This window comes from Hoplias malabaricus, chromosome 17 (genome assembly GCF_029633855.1).
Source record: "Hoplias malabaricus isolate fHopMal1 chromosome 17, fHopMal1.hap1, whole genome shotgun sequence".
NCBI lineage: Eukaryota > Metazoa > Chordata > Actinopteri > Characiformes > Erythrinidae > Hoplias > Hoplias malabaricus.
This window is the reverse complement of record NC_089816.1, coordinates 15,809,445-15,829,353: the sequence shown is the minus strand read 5'-3', so window position 1 is coordinate 15,829,353 and position 19,909 is coordinate 15,809,445. Positions and strand designations below refer to the sequence as shown.

General features: G+C 42.8%; 1 protein-coding gene across 5 annotated transcripts in view; it reads right to left on the bottom strand.

Moving 5' to 3' along the window:
- Positions 1 to 13,452: 13,452 nt before the first annotated feature.
- Positions 13,453 to 19,909, bottom strand: part of kiaa1549la (KIAA1549-like a) — an 80,221-nt gene continuing 73,764 nt past the window's right edge. For all 5 annotated transcript variants that reach the window (XM_066648446.1, XM_066648448.1, XM_066648450.1 and 2 more), the window contains 4 exons: positions 18,826 to 18,965; positions 17,755 to 17,906; positions 16,771 to 16,845; positions 13,453 to 15,655 (listed from right to left, as the gene is read on the bottom strand). In XM_066648446.1, the coding sequence (XP_066504543.1) occupies positions 16,816 to 16,845; positions 17,755 to 17,906; positions 18,826 to 18,965 (322 nt within the window). In that variant the 3' untranslated portion in view covers positions 13,453 to 15,655; positions 16,771 to 16,815. The remainder of the gene's footprint in view (positions 15,656 to 16,770; positions 16,846 to 17,754; positions 17,907 to 18,825; positions 18,966 to 19,909) is intronic.

The window sequence follows — 19,909 nt, the reverse complement described above, 5'->3', positions numbered from 1 at the left end:
GATCCACTGGTGTCCTCAAACCATGATTTGATGAAAGAATGACAAATTTCTCAGAAATTTTGAATGAACAGGAGTTTGAGGAGGGGCGCAGCAGGTAGTGTCGCAGTCACACAGCTCCAGGCGCTTGGAGGTTGTGGGTTCGATTCCCGCTCGGGTGACTGTCTGTGAGGAGTGTGGTGTGTTCTCCCTGTGTCTGTGTGGGTTTCCTCCAGGTGACTGTCTGTGAGGAGTGTGGTGTGTTCTCCCTGTGTCTGTGTGGGTTTCCTCCGGGTGACTGTCTGTGAGGAATGTGGTGTGTTCTCCCTGTGTCTGTGTGGGTTTCCTCCAGGTGACTGTCTGTGAGGAGTGTGGTGTGTTCTCCCTGTGTCTGTGTGGGTTTCCTCCGGGTGACTGTCTGTGAGGAATGTGGTGTGTTCTCCCTGTGTCTGCGTGAGCAGTCACACAGCTCCAGGTGCCTGGAGGTTGTGGGTTCGTTTCACGCTCCGGGTGACTGTCTGTAAGGAGTTGGTGTGTTCTCCCCATGTCTGTGTGGGTTTCTTCCGGGTGCTCCGGTTTCCTCCCACAGTCCAAAAAAACACGTTGGTAGGTGGATTGGCGACTCAAAAGTGTCCGTAGGTGTGAGTGAATGTGTGTGTGTGTGTGTCGCCTTGTGAAGGACTGGCGCCCCCTCCAGGGTGTATTCCCGCCTTGCGCCTAATGATTCCAGGTAGGCTCTGGACCCACCGCGACCCTGAACTGGATAAGTGGTTACAGATAATGAATGAATTAATGAATGAAAAGAGTTTGAGGAGTTGGAGTTTGTGTTCTCCCTGTGTCCGCATGGGTTTCCTCCTATGGTCCAAAACACACTTTGGTAGGTGGATTGGCGACTCAAAAGTGTCCCTAGGTGTGAGTGAATGTGTGAGTGTGTGTCGCCATGTGAAGGACTGGCGCCCCCTCCAGGCAGAAGACAGGCAGCCGCAGGGCCACATGGTGGGCTCATTGTTTCCTGAGAGAGAGAGAGAGAGAGAGAGAGAGAGAGAGAGAGAGAGAGAGAAAGAACAATATAAAGCAAGGCCACAGGCAACAGGCTGTCTGTTATAATCTCTCGCTCATTGACTTCACAGATACAAGTCATTGCATGTGTATGTGTGTTCCTGCCTTGCACCTAGTGACTCACCATGACCCTGAACTGGATAAGGTTAGAATGAATGAATGAATGAATGAATGAATGAATGAATTAAGAAAAAGTTATGAGAAAAAAATACATTTAAAATTTGTATTTATTTATTTATTACAGTTTTTAATGTAATAAAAGTCCAAACAGAATTTACTAATCTGTTTTCAGTTTGTATTATCATTATCATGTTCATATACTGCCCTAACGTATTGGAAGCTTGGACTTAATTCTCATATCATTGTTATGAACTTCAAAAGCTGTTTGCTGTATTCCGGCAGGGCTTGTTACTATTAGACCCTGGACAGCTTAGAGCTGAGTCCCAGAAAGGATAAAAGAAAACAAGTCTGTGTCCTCTAACAAAGGCAACTGAAATGCACAGTAGAACAACTATCTGTGTGAGGAAGCACTTGTACTATCCCACAGGAAACACAGATAGAGCCTAATGTTATTTCTTCTAGTCCTGACTAAGCACCAACCTGTAATGGCAGTGAGTGGCCCTGAGGAGAGTGGGCTGAGATAAGAGTGAATGGCAGGGTTCATCTCCAGCTGCCAGACTGCTGAGGTGGCACTTCTTCCAGACGTTTGCAGTGCTGTGGCAAGGCTTCCTTTCCTCTCCTAATTTGCATCAAGCGCAGACACAGCCAATCGGTTACGCTCATGTAAATGACCGGAGTTGTTTCGACCTAATTCAGAAGCCTCAGAGTACAGGCCAGCAGCTGGAAAAAGCCCATGAAGGGGAAAATCCTCGTTTACTGGTGTCTGGAGGAAAGAGCAACGGAATGAGAGTACAACACATGGAAAGTTCTACATTGTGAATGGAATTCCACCCGAACGAACAAGACAAATCAAATCTCAGTGGCATTCACTTGTAGCACCTCTCCCTGATGATGGCCTGTGGGTGGCTTTGTAACCTTTTGTTGACAGCTTCCACACAATTGAGGTTTTATCATTTCAACAAGAACGCCATAGCTCTTCATTTTTTGAAGCCCTCCATAGGACACTTTTATTTGACATGCAGTATCCTCTTGGGTAATACTCTCTGAACTTCTTAGGACAACAGAAAATGAAAAGTCTCTGTGTGTTGGTCAGACTGTGCCTTATGCAACAGTAGACCACCAGATTTCAGTCACCTGTACATCTCCTGAATGATTTGTTTCCTCAATGTTCCTAAGAATCTCTGAGAGTGTTGGTTCGCCTCACTGACTGATTCAGTGGTCATGACCCTTTCTAAAAAACACATATGGGGACAATATTTGAACTGGGATTGTGGTGATCAATCGCTAGCAAGTTAGACCGCCTCTAAAACCCACAGCCCACACCCACATTCCTCTAGTCCGTTCTTGTTTAATGCCCAGAGTGCATCCTATTGATAATGCGAGGAAAAAAGAAAACTAACATCACTTAAGGTTCATTCTAATGAAAATGTCACAGGAACGCCATTTTGTTTTAGGAAGTTCAGTGTGTCCAATGCACAAAATGGATGCCATGGGAAAGCCTTCAAATATTTTGTTGACTTTGTTTGAGGAAGATATCAAGTTAAATTATAGACTGTTGTAACTGAACTGGGTTTGTCTGCAAGGGATTATGGGTACATAGTTCACGATACTTAAGACAATACTAATGTCATGATTAATCAGTTAGTAATGATAAGAAACAAGAACTAGCATTAATTAGTATTCTTTTGGGATTTTATAAAATCCTCAAATAATATTTTTTTCTGTGGCACGGTGGCGCAGCAGGTAGTGTCGCAGTCACACAGCTCCAGGTGCCTGGAGGTTGTGGGTTCGTTTCACGCTCCGGGTGACTGTCTGTAAGGAGTTGGTGTGTTCTCCCCATGTCTGTGTGGGTTTCTTCCGGGTGCTCCGGTTTCCTCCCACAGTCCAAAAAAACACGTTGGTAGGTGGATTGGCGACTCAAAAGTGTCCGTAGGTGTGAGTGAATGTGTGTGTGTGTCTGTGTTGCCTTGTGAAGGACTGGTGCCCCCTCCAGGGTGTATTCACGCCTTGCGCCCAATGATTCCAGGTAGGCTCTGGACCCACCGCAACCCTGAATTGGATAAGCAGTTACAGATAATGAATGAATAATATTTCTTCTTGTTTTTACTATAATTTAATTTCATTTAATTGTGTCTTAATGGTTCGGTAACACTTATCACTGTCTTAATACTATCTTAAGAACTGTTAATTAATGTACTCTTACTGTAAAGTGTTAAGTCAGATTTGGTTTTATCTCATGTAATGCATCCTCTACACACTACTGCTCACATATTTCTGTGTGTGTAGTTGTAAGTCCCTGAGGGGAACTTTCAGCTTAATAGTTTTTCCATCCTTGAGCTAACGACAGGTGCGTTGTCCACTGGACACATTTGATAAGTGCATATACACCTTAATTTGAGCTCTGTCTGCAACAAGCAATGGACTGGTTTCAGAATTGTAGCTTCCTCATAGTATGTTTTCTTCTTCGTTTCCTCTCATTCGTTATTCCTTATAAATTTAGTGAGTGTATTTTTTAAAGTCTATGTTCCCGTCAGTGTTATTTTTGCAATATCTGCTCCATGGGTGTTTTTCCTGTTGAGTCATACTTGGTTCTCATTGGCTCTTCCTTGTTCTGTTAGGTTTGTCCTTTTGTATGTAACACTAAGAGGAACCAAGACTCTCCTCTTCATCCTGTTGGGTCTCAGTTCCTTTTAGTAATTTTTCTTTGTGTTTTTAGACTTTATTTCTTTTGAATCTTATTTTCAGTCAATGTTACATTTTGAAGTTCTTCCTTGTGGGAGTCTTTTGGTTTGACGTTTTTATTTATTCAGGGGCGGCACGGTGGCACAGCAAGTAGTGTCGCAGTCACACAGCTCCAGGAACCTGGAGGTTGTGGGTTCGATTCCCGCTCCGGGTGACTGCCTGTGAGGAGTTGGTGTGTTCTCCCCGTGTCCGCGTGGGTTTCCTCCGGGTGCTCCGGTTTCCTCCCGCAGTCCAAAAACACACGTTGCAGGTGGATTGGCGACTCGAAAGTGTGAGTGAATGTGTGTGTGTGTCTGTGTTGCCCTGTGAAGGACTGGCGTCCACTCCAGGGTGTATTCCTGCCTTGTGCCCGATGATTCCAGGTAGGCTCTGGACCCACCGCGACCCTAAAAATTTGGATAAGCGGTTACAGATAATGGATGGATGGATTTTTATTTATTCATTCATTTGAGACATGGTTCCTTTTATATATTTCCATCTAAAGTTCTACCTCATGTTAGTTTTTCCTTTTCAGTTTTCTCTTCCACATATTCCTAGAGAGGGGGTGGGGGAGCATGGCAGTGCAGCAGGTGGTGTTACTGGAGTTTGTGGGCTCAAGTCACTCTCCGGGTAACTGTCTGTGAGGAGTTTGTTGTGTCTACAGCATGTTCTTATACTGATGTCATGCCCGAGTAGAAAAGAAGCATCATGGAGCGGCTCGGTCTCAAGGCACATCATTCTTCCAAAACCGCAAGGACTTTGTGTTTCACCCTGTACGCTGTTTAATATTTTAAGATTCTCAAAAGAAATGTCTATGGAGGGCAAGGCTGAAAGCCACAACTGAAGAGATATGACCTCTGTTGCTGTACTGTGTCATACAGCTGCCAATTCACCTTCTGTTCATATTACAACACGATTAATCAGTACTTTCTCTCTTTGAAAATGTACTCTGGATCTGCTGGTGTCCTCAAACCAAAATTTGATGAAAGAATGACAAATTTCTTAGAAGGAAGTGCAAGCATCAAACTTGGAATGAACAGGAAAAAGTTGGGGGTGGCACAATGGCTCAGCAGGTAGTGTTGCAATCACACAGCTCCAGGGTTTCCTCTGGGTGACTGTCTGTGAGGAGTGTGGTGTGTTCTCTCTGTGTCTGCGTGGGTTTCCTCCGGGTGACTGTCTGTGAGGAGTGTGGTGTGTTCTCCCTGTGTCCGCGTGGATTTCCTCCGGGTGACTGTCTGTGACGAGTGTGGTGTGTTCTCTCTGTGTCTGCGTGGGTTTCCTCCGGGTGAATGTCTGTGAGGAGTGTGGTGTGTTCTCCCTGTGTCTGTGTGGGTTTCCTCCGGGTGACTGTCTGTGAGGAGTGTGGTGTGTTCTCCCTGTGTCCGTGTGGGTTTCCTCCGGGTGACTGTCTGTGAGGAGTGTGGTGTGTTCTCCCTGTGTTTGCGTGGGTTTCCTCCGGGTGACTGTCTGTGAGGAGTGTGGTGTGTTCTCCCTGTGTCTGAGTGGGTTTCCTCCAGGTGACTGTCTGTGAGGAGTGTAGTGTGTTCTCCCTGTGTCTGTGTGGGTTTCCTCTGGGTGCATCTGTTTCTTCCCACGATCATTTAATCATTTTACTATTTTTATGTAATTGTTTTATTGGACTTTTATGATTTTATTCTGGCTTTTAATTTAACTGTTTTTTCTGTAAAGCACTTTGAATTGCTTCTGTATGAAAGGTGCTCTATAAATAAACTTGCCTTACCTTGCCACAATCCACAAACACACAATGGTAGGTGGATTTGGCCACTCAAAAGTGTCCATAGTTGTGAGTGAATGTGTGAGTGTATGTGTTGCCCTGTGAAGGACTCCAGGGTGTATTCCTGCCTTGCACCCAATGATTCCAGGTAGGCTCCAGACCTACCGTGACCCTGAATTGGACAAGCGCTTACAGACAATGAACAAATTAATGTTCTTAGAGAGGCATTTGAGTCTTGTTTCCTGCCAGTGTCACTTTCTCATGTTTTTCCTCATGGAAGTTTTAGTTTTTGTGTCTCAGGTCCTTGCTAAATTATCTACTCAAGTTTGTCTGTTACTAACTCAAGTTCTTTCTGGGAATTTTTCCTGCTGAGTTCTGGTTCATCTCAGTGTTATTAATGTAAGGTCTTCTTCATCGTAGATCTTTCTTACAATTAATGATCCCTTTCTGTATTATCATATCATGTCCTATCTCATAAGAGTTTTTCTTTTCAGTCTCAATGGTTCTTCCTCATGATCTTAGAGTTTTTCTTTTTTCCTTTTGGTTACTTTTTTCTTGTTATCTTGCAAGCTCTTCCTCATGGGAAACTTTACTTCAGAGGCTTTGTTCCTCACTGTATCTCATACAAAGCTTTGCTGTTTGGAGGTTTTCCTGCCGCTGTTTATGGTCACTGGGGGCTGGAGCCACATTTCTGCAAATTTGCTCTAAAACAGACCAATCATGTGCAATTAAATGGAAGTGAATTCTGTAAACAGAAGAACAGGGTGGAATTTCCTCTTCCACACAGGGCTAGCTGATGAAGCTGGTATAAGTGGGAAATGAATCTGTCTGATCCTCAGGAGCCACAGACACGACTCTGAATCAAACACGATAAATCATTTATACCTCTCCTCCTCAGAGCAAACACAAACCCCTGCCTTATTGAATGCAAATAAAAACCACCAAAGTCCTTGCAAACTCAGAGGCACCGAGTCATGAAAGAGGCTGTCACTCAAAACAATCTTTCTGCTTGCTCAGGAGAGTTTCATCTGCACACGCTCAGCACTGACAGTCTTTATTCCCTGCTTTTTACTCTCTCTCTCATTTCCATTCTCTTTTTTTCTATCCACTCTCTCTCTCGCCTTCCAAACTCATTTCTCTTTCTCCTATTCCTTCTCCTCTTCACTCATTCTCTCTCTCTCCCACATTATTCTCATTGTCCACTCTTTTTTTTTTCATTCTCTTTCCCTCACTCTTGGTCTTTCTCTCCTGATCCCCCACCCCCTCACTCTCCATCTCTCTCTTCCTCCTAACAGCCTTCATTTCATCCCCTCTCCTTATTATAGTTTAATCAGAGTCTTAGTTCTGCTAGGTACATTAAACTGTAATTACTGTGCTGCTTTCTTATTAGCAGATAAGACTTTGATAATGGGCCCTGGGAGGGAATCCAAGCAAAATTAATTCTGCACAAACAAGGTGTCTGCAATGCAGCTTTAACACTCATGTTACTCTCACAAATGGCCCTTCAGCTGTGATCTACTCAAGATAGCAGAGATGTTTCGCATGGCAGCATGGAGATTTGACACCTGGACCAAACAAGAGGATAGTTAACCTGAGCCACGGCCTCCCTCCGGTGGAAGAGGTTTCATTAATAATTTACTGGGGAGCATTACCTTAAAGAGGCTTTAAAACTTTGATCAGAGCCGGGTCGATATATCTGTCAGAAGACTTCGTTTAAAAGAACTGAACAGCTTTTTGAAAAGCAGAAAATATATGATTGGTTTAATGTGAAACGCTTCAGAGAGTCATAATTGTTCATAGCGGTGGTGATAGGAACCAGACGTCTCATATGTTTACGTAAAAGCATCACCGAAAGTTATTGCATGGAATGGTTATGGACAGTTTGCCTACTCTTCTGGCAGAAATATTGCTGTGCTGGCAAAGAGGATATGAGTCAGAAGTGGCCAAAAAGTGACAACATATGGCACTAATTTGGTGTGTATATGGCCGTTATATGGCAAGAAGGAGACATAAAGGCCATTAAGTGTAATGTGTTTATGAAACCCCAGTGTCTGTGTCTTGGTCCGATATGCAAGGCTCTCTCTCTCTCTCTCTCTGCTCAAGGCATCTGGAGGTTTTTAGACAATGAAAAGACCTACAAACATTGAAAAGTATGAACTTAGATGTGGATATTGCTCTATTCCAACTCCAGGTTGGATCTGACTCAGGAGATGGCTAATTGTATGAAAGTAAACGCAGACAGAAAGTTCTACAAAATGAAACAAATCGAGTTACAAATGAGTTTCTGTGGTAATAACATGTCTTTTTTCCCCCTCAAATATACCGTTCCATTTTAAAAGACACTGAGCTTCAGAACATAAACAAACAACAGAACAACATTGCCCTACAATCGTAGACATAGCCTTTAAGTGACATTTTATCCATGTGGCAAATAGGCCATGAATGTATGTGGTGTGGGCGAGAGCCAGAACATTTTTTTAAAAATCATAAATAATCCTTTTGGTGTTTTGACCAAAGCATGTCACAGATGTTTCATTACAACCCAGAACTGTGTTCACCTGAGGGGAAGGCGTAGAATATGTCATCTTTCATTTTCAATTTCATCCATCCATTCATTCATTATCTGTAAGCACTTATCCAGTTCAGGGTCACGGTGGGTCCAGAGCCTACCTGGAATCTTTGGGCGTAAGGTGGGAATACACCCTGGAGGGGGCGCCAGTCCTTCACAAGGCAACACACACACACATTCACTCACACACTCACACCTACGGACACTTTTGTGTCACCAATCCACCTACCAACGTGTGTTTTTGGACTGTGGGAGGAAACAGGAGCACCTAGAGGAAACCCACGCAGACACAGAGAGAACACACCACACTCCTCACAGACAGTCACCCTGGGGAAACCCACGCAGGCACAGGGAGAACACACCACACTCCTCACAGACTGTCACCCGAGGGAAACCCACGCAGACACAGGGAGAACACGCCACACTCCTCACAGACAGTCACCCGGAGGAAATCCACGCAGACACAGGGAGAACACACCACACTCCTCACAGACAGTCACCTGGAGGAAACCCACGCGGACACAGGGAGAACACACCACACTTCTCACAGACAGTCACCCGGAGTGGGAATCGAACCCACAACCTCCAGGTCCCTGGAGCTGTGTGACTGTGACACTACATGCTGTGCCACTGTGCCGCCCTATATAATTTCAATAAAATTAATTAAAATAAAAATAATTTGCGAGATGTCGAGATACTGCAGGCTAATGCTTAGGGTACACATGGCTACTGCTGAGTCTTGGATTCTCTCTCTCTGTCTCTCTCTCTAATTATCACTCTGACTTATAGACAGAGCAGTAGCTAAGGCTCATGTGGAGTCTTTTCATTGCGTTCAAGGTTGTGTCTCAGTGCCTTGTGAAATGTTGAGAAAAGAAATCCAGGGAATTCAACACTGTTATTCTGAATGTAATTATAAACTTAGACTTTTGGCCATTTGGTGATTAAATGAATGTGCAGCGTTAGCAGATGAAGGTGGGATATGACAGAGTTGGACATTTATTAAACTCTCTTGAGGTAGCTGACTTGATCACACTCCCCACATGCATTTCAAATCAAACTGAGCCCAATATTATTTCCATATATTTGCATGTGCAGCATTGCAGAGCCTAATTTCTCCTGTCCCTGAGAAATATGCCAAGAAGGTCATTCGTTATTAGACCAAACCGAGAGGTTTGTTTCACACCTGGATGACCCATGGTCCCAAATGTAGTAAACCGGGGCCGTATTCACACTTTAACATCAGCTGCTGAACTGATCCATACTGAATTCTCTGCTTTTGTGATGTCATAAAACATTATAATTACATATTTCCACATATAATTTCTTCCATCAGTAATGAAACCCTGCTCACATCAAGCCAATCTGAAAACAGACCATACCTGTCTTAAAGGCACAGTATCAAAAAGAGTAAGTTAAAAAATCCCTCTGATAAAGCCAGGGTTTCTGACATCATAAACCTTGGTGTGGAGGTTTGTGCTACTGACGAGTGGTAAAGGGTGGGTGAAGTTAGAGGCAGGGGACTAATCGCATATTCAATGCAAACCCAAATAAAGGAGAAGTGTAGCTTTTATATCTAAGCCAATATTTTTTCTTGAATATAACTCCTAAGCATTAATCCTTTTGATGAACTGAGATGAGTTATTAATTGCTTAAATGGGACATTACTGAAAGTGGGGAAACACTGTTCTTTGGTTTGTTTACATTCAGAAGGTAGAAGGGTGTGTCTGAGGGTAGCAAAAACTGTTGTTTGTAATTATTATTGCAATTATTCAGTATTACCCACTTATGGGGCAGGAATAGAGCAATATCCTCTTGGTTCATGCTTTTCAACGTTTGGCCTCCAAAATGCTGTGCTCTGCCGTGCACAGAGAGAGAAAGCCTAGCATACCGGGCTGAGACACTTTGTTTTTTTAACCATGTACAGACACTGGAGCTTCATAAACACAACAGACCTGTTTAATGCACACAAATAGACTGGAGAACTAGAAAATGGTGAGGAAATATCCTCAGAAACCTTTAATCGACAGCTCAAAATGAACTTTAAATATACTTTTGTGGATTTTTGCCCAATGTTCTCTACAGTCTTGTCATTGCCCGTTCCATGCTTCTTTTCAGAACCGTGTTAAACCATCATCAGTGGACAGACCACTAACTGCATAATTTCTGTTATGTCAGCCAATAGCTGAATGATGAAAAGAGAAGGGGTCATTTTACCCACCTCGAGACAGCAGTCCACCTGAAACCACTGGGCGCAGTGGGGACCAAACCCTGGACAGTGTGCCTGTCTGTTACAGGGCCTGGTGTGTATTGCTGAGTGTAGATTAAACACTCCCTGACTTTCAATGCTGTCTTCAGGCCCCACTGTTAAATACTGGAGCATGTGATGACATAGGGTCTTTTATTCCAACAACAAAACAACATTTGTGTAAACACAAGTCTTGAGACCCCACTGTAAGACACCGGAGTTTGTAATCCCAAGGGATCTTGACTTCAGACAAGAAAACAAATAAATGTGTAAACAGAAACTCTCTCTAGCTCTCCCTCTCTCATACACACACACACATACACACACTTCTTATCCCGGGATCATCTCCAGTTGGGTCCGAGTTTGGCTCTGTTTGTCGCTGAGAAGCCGTGTGGATCTTTCGCTGAGTGCTGCAATTCTTGTAATTCCCATTTGTTTGGCTTACAGTGATTGCTCATTAATTACTGGCAGAGGCAGTTCAACAACTCTTGTTACATCAGGCTGCCCAGGCAGCTGTAGCAGAGCCAGCGGGGTCTGTCATGGCTCTGACCACTTCCACCACTGACCACAGCATTCCTGCCAGAGATCTGCCCCCTGCATCCACAGCCAGCAGTGTGCTATAGACAGAAGAGCTCAGCAATCCAAACACTGGCAGAGGATTTAAGAGACACTAAAGAGGGATATGATTACAGCTGTGTCACTTTAAAGCAGTGGGGGGCTGTGTTCCTCGAGGCCGGATTCCTGCTACTCTTCCCTGCTCTAACCCACAAAATTCAACTGTCGATGAGCTGTGACTCGAAAATTACCTATTTTTTCTACACTCATTGGCTATTTTATCAGCCCCACTGACCAAAAAGAGCACTTTGTAGTTCTACAATTACAATCCATTGCTTTGTGGTACTCCAATGCTCACTAACACACCACCTAGAGAATGAGTCACCACCCAAATCATATCAGCTCTGTGGTGGTCCTGAGCATTGAAAAACAGGGTGAAAAGGGGCAAAAGTATGCAAAGTATCCTTTTTAACCACTCAAGAGCTAGTGTTAAGGAGTTCTTACTGCCTTTAAATTCAGCTGCTGGAAGCAGAGAAGAAAAGACCTCATCTCCTCCCCAGTAGTGGATACTGACAGAGTTGTTTGTGAAAGGCCATCTTCTCTCGCAGTGAGGGGAATGAGGTTTTCAGCATCTGTCTTCCAGCAGAGGGGCTGATCTCCATGCCATGTCCAGCAGGCAGTTCAATGGAGGGTGACACTGGGGCAGGTATGGACGTTAGTGGCCTCCCGAGGCTCTCAGGCTAAACTGCCTCTGATGACAGCATGAGGTCTTCAGCGAAGAGCTCAAAAAGAACAAAGACCCCAGGCTGAAAACAGCTGACAGAATAGTTTAAGGCAGAATAAGACCACAGTGAGGTGTGAGAAAGAGCGATTAAAAGGGTTTCTCCTTCGTGGCCACAACTCGGTGAGGACAATTGTTTCATGCTTAAAACAAGGACAGGGCTGCCCTCTACTGGAGCAGCTTGACTGACCCACATTAACTACATGTTGAAACCGATGTCACATTTTAAAAGGTTAGAAATTGTGCTGTTGTTTTTTTAATAAATTAAGTAAAATTATTTTTATTAATTATATTAATAAGCTGACAGAACAGGAATATACATTTGCTGTCAAATTGTTATTAACACAGTTATACCACTCTTCATCTCAGTGCTGGGGGCTTTGTACCTCCCTAGCCAATGCTTAACATTGGGCATGGTGACATTATGGTCATATGCAACTACTCTACATCATCCCCTATTAATCAGTTTTTTTCTATGGAGAGTACACAAGCTGTGTGTGCACAATTTAATGTAGCTGAAATATCTCATTACCTGTGTGTCTACAATCTAGGTCAAATATTTTATTTAAATAGAGTCATAGAATAAATACTCCTGTTTGACTGTTATTAAGCATTTTTGGCCGAATATAAAATCATGAAACATGACTCCCCATGTTCCTCCCATGTTCCAGTCTCTTGAGAATGAGAACTTCAGTCTAGGCCTCATGGAAATTCTAGGTGTATCACTTTATTCAGGATGTATTTAAATGTCCGTTTCATCCTTTGTTTTAGGTTTCTAGGTTTTTTCTCGGTTCCTGTCACATGACATTCGTTTATGTCTGCTGTGTACACGCTCATATTTTTGTCCTAGTTTTTCCTTCTCTTTAGCCCGCCATGTAAAGCTTCCTGATTATTTTCTAGGGGTTCTCTGGCTGCGTGTTTCTTGGTTTCTTGGTCAGTCACTTGGGTTCTACTGTTGTATTCATGTTTTTGTGTATAATCACCTTTATGGTTCGTCTCTTACACTTCGCTTTACAATCACCTTCATAGAAATGAAAAACAATGGCAACAGCTCTATTTCACATGTCCATTAGTCAGGGTGAAATGACAGCATTGGGCATAGTATACGTGTTAATGCTCGTTAACCTAAACATATGGAGTGTCTTTCACTTCACTGTGTTAAGTTCAGAAAGTGTTAAATGTGCATTACTATTAAGTATGTATTCATTTATTAAGGCAAATCCCATAGGGGGAATAGAAATGAGCATTGTTGTACAGGGTGGGCCATTTATATGGTCATGTGACACATCAAACTTATTGGGCCGAATTCAAAATGGCCGCCATGTTGTAAGGTGTTTATATGGATACACCTTGGCGATGTATCCATATAATCACCTTACAACATGGTGGTCATTTTGAAGTCGACCCAATAAATTTGCTGAATCACATGACCCCCTTCCCATTGAAAAAATACAAATTGGACCCAAAATGGAATTTCACAAGTAAAACAATGGTGTGCTCATTAAGGTGTATCCATACAAATGGCCCTCACTGTGGTTTTATCCGTTTTAACATTTATGGCCCAAACTGAATGTTAATTACGAGCAGTCTGCCAATGAGCTTAAAGAATTGATTAACATATTACATAACATTTCTCTCCTTTAAATATAATGCGTAAAAAAATCCATATTTACCCCATGTTCAAATGTGTCTTAGTCTTTATTAGATTTGATTTTATGTGTAAATCACACACACACACACAAAAAATAAAAGTTAACTCAGGGTTAATACAAGCATGGTCATTTCACGTAAAGAAAAAAGCAGCAAAGAAAAATGCATGTTTCACAGAGTAGGGAAATAAACAGGTGTTGGACCAGAAGTACCTCTAAAACAAATGCCGGGATGTATTTTTTTTAATCATTATATTATTATTTTTTTTTTTGCAATATTAAGTGAAAATATACTGTACAACTGGCAGTTATGGAGTCAGATAATAAGGAATTAGGTTGACATCTTAGCATTATGATGTGAATTTACACATAGAGAGAATATTACACTTTTTTTTCCACATAGGTTCACAATGAGGCCTTTTTTTTTTAAATACATAGTGTATTTGAAGCACAATACTTTACATTGGCAACAGCTCCTTCTGAATGTCACCTCTGTAGATGGTCAAAAATGATGATTGAATGAATATAAAAATATTTTACAAAGCAAAAACGACATTTGAATGACGGTTGAGACCTTTGCGCTTCCCCAGCACCAACTAATTCAACAGAGAGGACAAAGTTCTTCAGTTCCAACAGAAATAAAACAACATTGTTCTCTAATGCTAAACAATGGCTTTGAATTTCGAGAACATATTAATGCAAGCAAAGAGATAATTGTTTAGTATGTTTTGCAATCAGATGCACCACCATTATCTCATTCACCTTTCTAAATATAGAGTGGAGGAGGGGGGGGGGGGGTCAGTACTGGAAACAATGACGTGGATATGACTGCTTATTACTATGATCAGACTCAGTTCTGTAGCCATCCATACCATTTACATCTCCTTGCATACAAGCCCTTGTGTTTTCACATGCATTAGAACCATTTAAAGAATACATGCTGAGAGTAGCTTTAGGAACATTGCACTCATTGCATAAAATGTGTATTCAGTCGACTCAACCCCCTGTCTTTCTGACACTGAACACCTGGCTGCAGTTATAGTCCTTTCCATTAGGATCTGAGAGAAACCTATAGATAGATATATACTTTAATTTAATTTAATTTAATTTAAGTCAATTTATTGTTTTAATTTTTGGCTTATGCTGTACATTTCAGCGGATATATTATCTAGATTTAGATATTGTCAGATATATAAATTTGTGATCCTATCAAAAATAAGGCAATAAAATAGATATGTTGTTTTGGTGATATTTTTTAATCTACTTGGTTGGAAAGGAAAAAAAAAAACATGAAAAGAAATGAAAATAAAGTAAGTAGCCCTCATGTATCCCACTTTTAAACTCCTACCATTATAGTTCTATTCATCCTTTTATTTTTTTAATGGTGATGAATTGAATTTGCGTCATCTGTGACTTCACTGACCACAGTCTTAAGCTGAAAAGCGCCAATCTGCTACTGGACACTTTTTTGTTGAAAAAACACCTAAACCAGGTAAGGTTTTTGCAAAATCAAAATGCGCTATGGTTTAAGCTGTGGAAAAACCGTCATGACAAGATTAGATACAGAACGACATGTCACTTCTGCTCAGATGCTCAGTCTCTTTAACACCAAGGTTGTTTTTGTTTTTTTCCTTTTTTTTCTATTTTTTTTTTTTTTCGTAAGCCATACATAGAGTGCACGAAAGAATCACCTGCGATAGGCCTGCAATATTAAACCTCCTCTTTAAAAATGCAACAGAAAAGAGAGCGAAAGACACAGAGAGGCATCAGTGAAACCGGGATAGCTCAAGACCAAACGAAAGAAAAAAAGAGAGAAGAGTTTTCTATTTTTAACCAAGCTGATGTTTTAAGTCTCTCTCTCTCTCTCTCTCTCTCTCTCTCTCTCTCTCTCTCTCTCCCACTCACACACACACACACACATAAAATCCCACCAGCCTCGTTTCTGTGAGAAGATCAAAGCTTCAAGAAAACAGTTTGGCCACTGAAATGGCTTTGTAGATGCTTGGTGTGGTCAGTGGAGGAGGCTGAGAGGACTCTCTCCCCCTGGAAAGCGTTTGGTTGACGGTGGGCACTACATCTTGTCCAGGATGAGGCTCAGACTGGGACTGACGGGCGTGGGCGTGTCTGCGTCTGGTTTGGGGCCTTTGGGGCCCCTTGGAGCCTTTTGGTCCGGCCCTATTAGGCCAAAGAACCAGGGCAGGATTGGGCTGTGGTACTCGGGGCATTTTCATATACTGTACAAACCCTGCAGAAGCACACAGATAAAAAGACTCATTTTGATATAGGTACAGTCTAGTCTAACCCTGCATGCTCATGCAAACCATATTTCTGAAGGAATGGGCATCAGTATAAACCACTCTACGGTGAAAAACATGTATCTCCAAAATAGTGACATTATAGGACCTTAAAGGTGTCGTTTTGGAGCATTTCTATTGGTCCATTTATGATGAAAATTTCACACAATGTGACGCACAGCTGCCGTGGTCAAATGATGTAGTAAACTAAACATGGTTTCTGAATGTTTCACATGTGTTTCATTGTTCTATGCATAGAATAAAACCATTATGACGTTGATGACAGTGAGGTTACACGGAGCTGTCGCTGCACAATTTAAATGCAATTGAATTTCATCCTTAATTAGTTCTTAAAAGAAGTTATCATCATTTGTATATAAATGACTGAACTAGAAACTCAGCAATGGCAATTGCTCTAAAACTGCAAGGGAAGCTCAGCTTCCCCTAAAATGTAAAAAAAATAAGTGATCAAATATATACTGTTGTGTGTACATGTCATTGATTAAATATGCACTACAACGCGCTCAACTTTTGTTCAGAATCATCTTCTTATCACTGGTAAAGACGCGGCTTTCCTCTCAATCATTCCCGCAGCTTCACAGTGATTTAAACAGTGTAGACACTGAGCGTCCACAGAGTTCAATAGCGAAGCAGCAAAGTGCAGCGAAACGAGACGAGTCATTGGATAAATGCTGGGCTTTGTCCCGTCCATCGGACGCTCAGCATCACTGGGGGTCTATGGGGCAGTGGGCTGGCCTCGGCATGATGATTGGATGATCTGGCTGAATCCCTTTTTGAATGACAGTGAAATGAGCGAATCAGCGATCCTTTGGTGTAAAGACCCGTGGGAGCACAGGCGGACACACTCATAAATGAAATGTCCAGGGGACACTTTCTCCTACCACATTTCTTGTTGAAATTCTAGTGTAAAAACAAACAGCTCGGAATTGTTCTCTTACAGATGTAGTACAACAACAGTCGCATTACCTCTAGAGTTTAAAGGTCATAAATAGCAGCTCTACAGCAGCTCTACTGGCCATTAAAAAAATGAGAAAAAGTAAGATACCCAGGTGAATTGCTGTGTCCACTCAAACCCAGAGATTCTTTAGCTTCAGCAGATGGTCTCCAAATGACACGGGTTCTGGAAACGCAACACAGCACACATCAGTGATGTTGAAGTTTGAGACTAAATACATGCATCAAGTGATTTTTATATCCTGAATTCAAGGCTAAGCCAGATCTGTGTTTTTCTTCTTGTTCTCAGTTGGCCTTGAGGATAAACAAGAGCCTTGAGCAGAAAGAAGTGAGGAGAACTTAGGGAAGTTGGTTAGAACGAGAAGAAAGGTGGGATGGGAAAGTAAAATGTTGCAGTTATGTAAAGACCTTGCATCTCCAGCTACTCTCTGTATTCTGTTAAAAATAGTGATGATCAGCAGGTAGTGTCACAGTCACACAGCTCCAGGGACCTAGAGACTGTTGGTTCGAGCACTGCTCTGGTTGACTGTCTGTGAGGAGTGTGGTGTGTTCTCCCTGTGTCTGTGTGGGTTTCCTCCAGGTGACTGTCTGTGAGGAGTGTGGTGTATTCTCCCTGTGTCTGCGTGGGTTTCCTCCGGGTGACTGTCTGTGAGGAGTGTGGTGTGTTCTCCCTGTGTCCGCATGGGTTTCCTCCGGGTGACTGTCTGTGAGGAGTGTGGTGTGTTCTCCCTGTGTCTGTGTGGGTCTCCTCCAGGTGACTGTCTGTGAGGAGTGTGGTGTGTTCTCCCTGTGTCCGCATGGGTTTCCTCCGGGTGACTGTCTGTGAGGAGTGTGGTGTGTTCTCTCTGTGTCTGTGTGGGTTTCCTCCAGGTGACTGTCTGTGAGGAGTGTGGTGTGTTCTCCCTGTGTCTGCGTGGGTTTCCTCCGGATGACTGTCTGTGAGAAGTGTGGTGTGTTCTCCCTGTGTCTGTGTGGGTTTCCTCCGGGTGACAGTTTTTTGTCAAACAGAAACAAACTGCATGAGGCTTCTGAGGCCCTGTCTACACTGCGACAGAAGAGTGGCAAGTGACTTTACCGTGTCATTCCACTGGCGGGGCAGGTCGTCTGGCTCCGGTGGGTACGACATCCATGAGGGGCTCCGGTAGGATGACGGTGGTGACAGGACAAAGTAGTCGGAGTACCCGGGCCGGTTGGCTGATATGGCATACACTGCTGTCATTGGATTTCCTACAGAGAGCAACCAATAGAATTAACCTTTAGAAGTCACTGTAACCAAAGCCTATTGCATATTTATATCAAATCAAATTTATTTGTATAACACTTTTTACAACTGATGTTGTCACAAAGCAGCTTTACAATATTCCAGTAATGTCCATCTGCTGGCAATAATTGTTAGGAATCCATGAAAACTATTAAATAGTATTTGTTAAATACAGTACCTGTGTATGCCTATGGCTAAGGCATAACCAGAGTATAAATTAAATGTGTGTGACATGCTTTGGTCAACATACCACAAGGATCAAGCCCCACAGCAGCATTCTCCCCTGTCTAAACAGCCCTGCTCAGAACAGCTGGTTTCAGCGCCTGTGTCTTTAAATGATATTGAGCTACTCACTGTTCACCCTGACCCCGAGTGCACAGCAGTGAGGAGTGAAAAGCAGCACAAATTCAGAACGGTTCTTTTAAGGGTGGTGTGCTTTCACAATTTGTTAGTTGTTGGGCTCTAGATCAACAAATGTACAAATGCTAGTGTTTTATTTGTTTGTTTGTTTTTTTTCAATATATATCCCCTTAAGTTTAAATTAAATTAATGTTAAAGTATTTAATCCCGTGTCAATTTGAATAATTCGTACAGATCCATTTCTTATGAAACATTAATGCACAGTAAATAGACACTGGAATTTTCAAATTATGTAATAAACAAAGCTTTGTACAAATGCCAGTATGGCAATACATTGTTTAGTTCTGACAGTGAATATACTGTTTTGAATCTTAGGTTGAATCGATGAATAACATTTACCAGAAAATGCAAATTAAGCAGTGTATATTGACAACAATGTCTCCTCCATCTTACACACCCTCATTATATACCTGTGTCTTTCACACTGACAGACACTCTTATATACCTGTGTCTGTCAGCACTGACCTGAGTAGCTTGACATGGACTGGTCTACAGTGACCGCCGGGAAAGGAGCTCTGTTTATTGGCAGGTAGGGGGTGCCGTTGTGCTGACTCATCTCCGAGGCCTCGGAGACACGGGGCTTCAGACTCATGTCTGGTGTCGAGCTGCAAGAAAGGAGACAGATGAGAAAAACAAGAGCTGCTGCCATAGCCCTCTCTGACCAGCAGGGAGCAGGCCGAACCCACTTTAAACCGGGTTTAACTGAGCCGCAGAGCTGCATAAAAACACCTCAATGCAGTCAACAGCTCCGTCTGCTGTGCAAAAAAAGAAAAAAAAACCATCCCTTTGTACATGGCAACCACAGCCATCTCAGGAACAGCACGTATGAATATGCACAGAGATGAATGCTAATGCTGCAACCACCAATGCATCACTGGTTCAAATAATAAGCCAGAGAGGAGAGAGAGGAAATTGTTTTATAGCAATACTCCAGCATTTTATAACATGATCTGTATCTGTGGCTATTTGTCATCCAGCTGCTTACCACAAGTAATAAACCAGAACAGAAAAGAGACTCGAAATATGTTATACATTATCTAAATTAGCACAAGAAAGTGTGTCTGTGTGTGTGTGTGTGTGTGTGTGTGTGTGTGTGTGTGTTTATTCATTCATTATCTGTAAGCAATTATCCAGTTCACGGTTGCGGTGGGTCCGGAGCCTACCTGGAATCACTGTGCACAAGGCAGGAACACACCCTGGAGGGGGCACCAGTCCTTCACAAGGTGACACACACTCACACATTCACTCACACACTAACATCTATGGACAGTTTTGAGTCGCCAATCCACTTACCAAAGTGGAGGAAACCCATGCAGACACAGGGAGAACACACCACACTCCTCACAGACAGTCACCCGGAGGAAACCCACGCAGACACAGGGAGAACACACCACACTCCTCACAGACAGTCACCCGGAGGAAACCCACGCAGACACAGGGAGAACACACCACACTCCTCACAGACAGTCACCCGGAGGAAACCCACGCAGACGCAAGGAGAACACACCACAGTCCTCACAGACAGTCACCTGGAGGAAACCCACGCAGA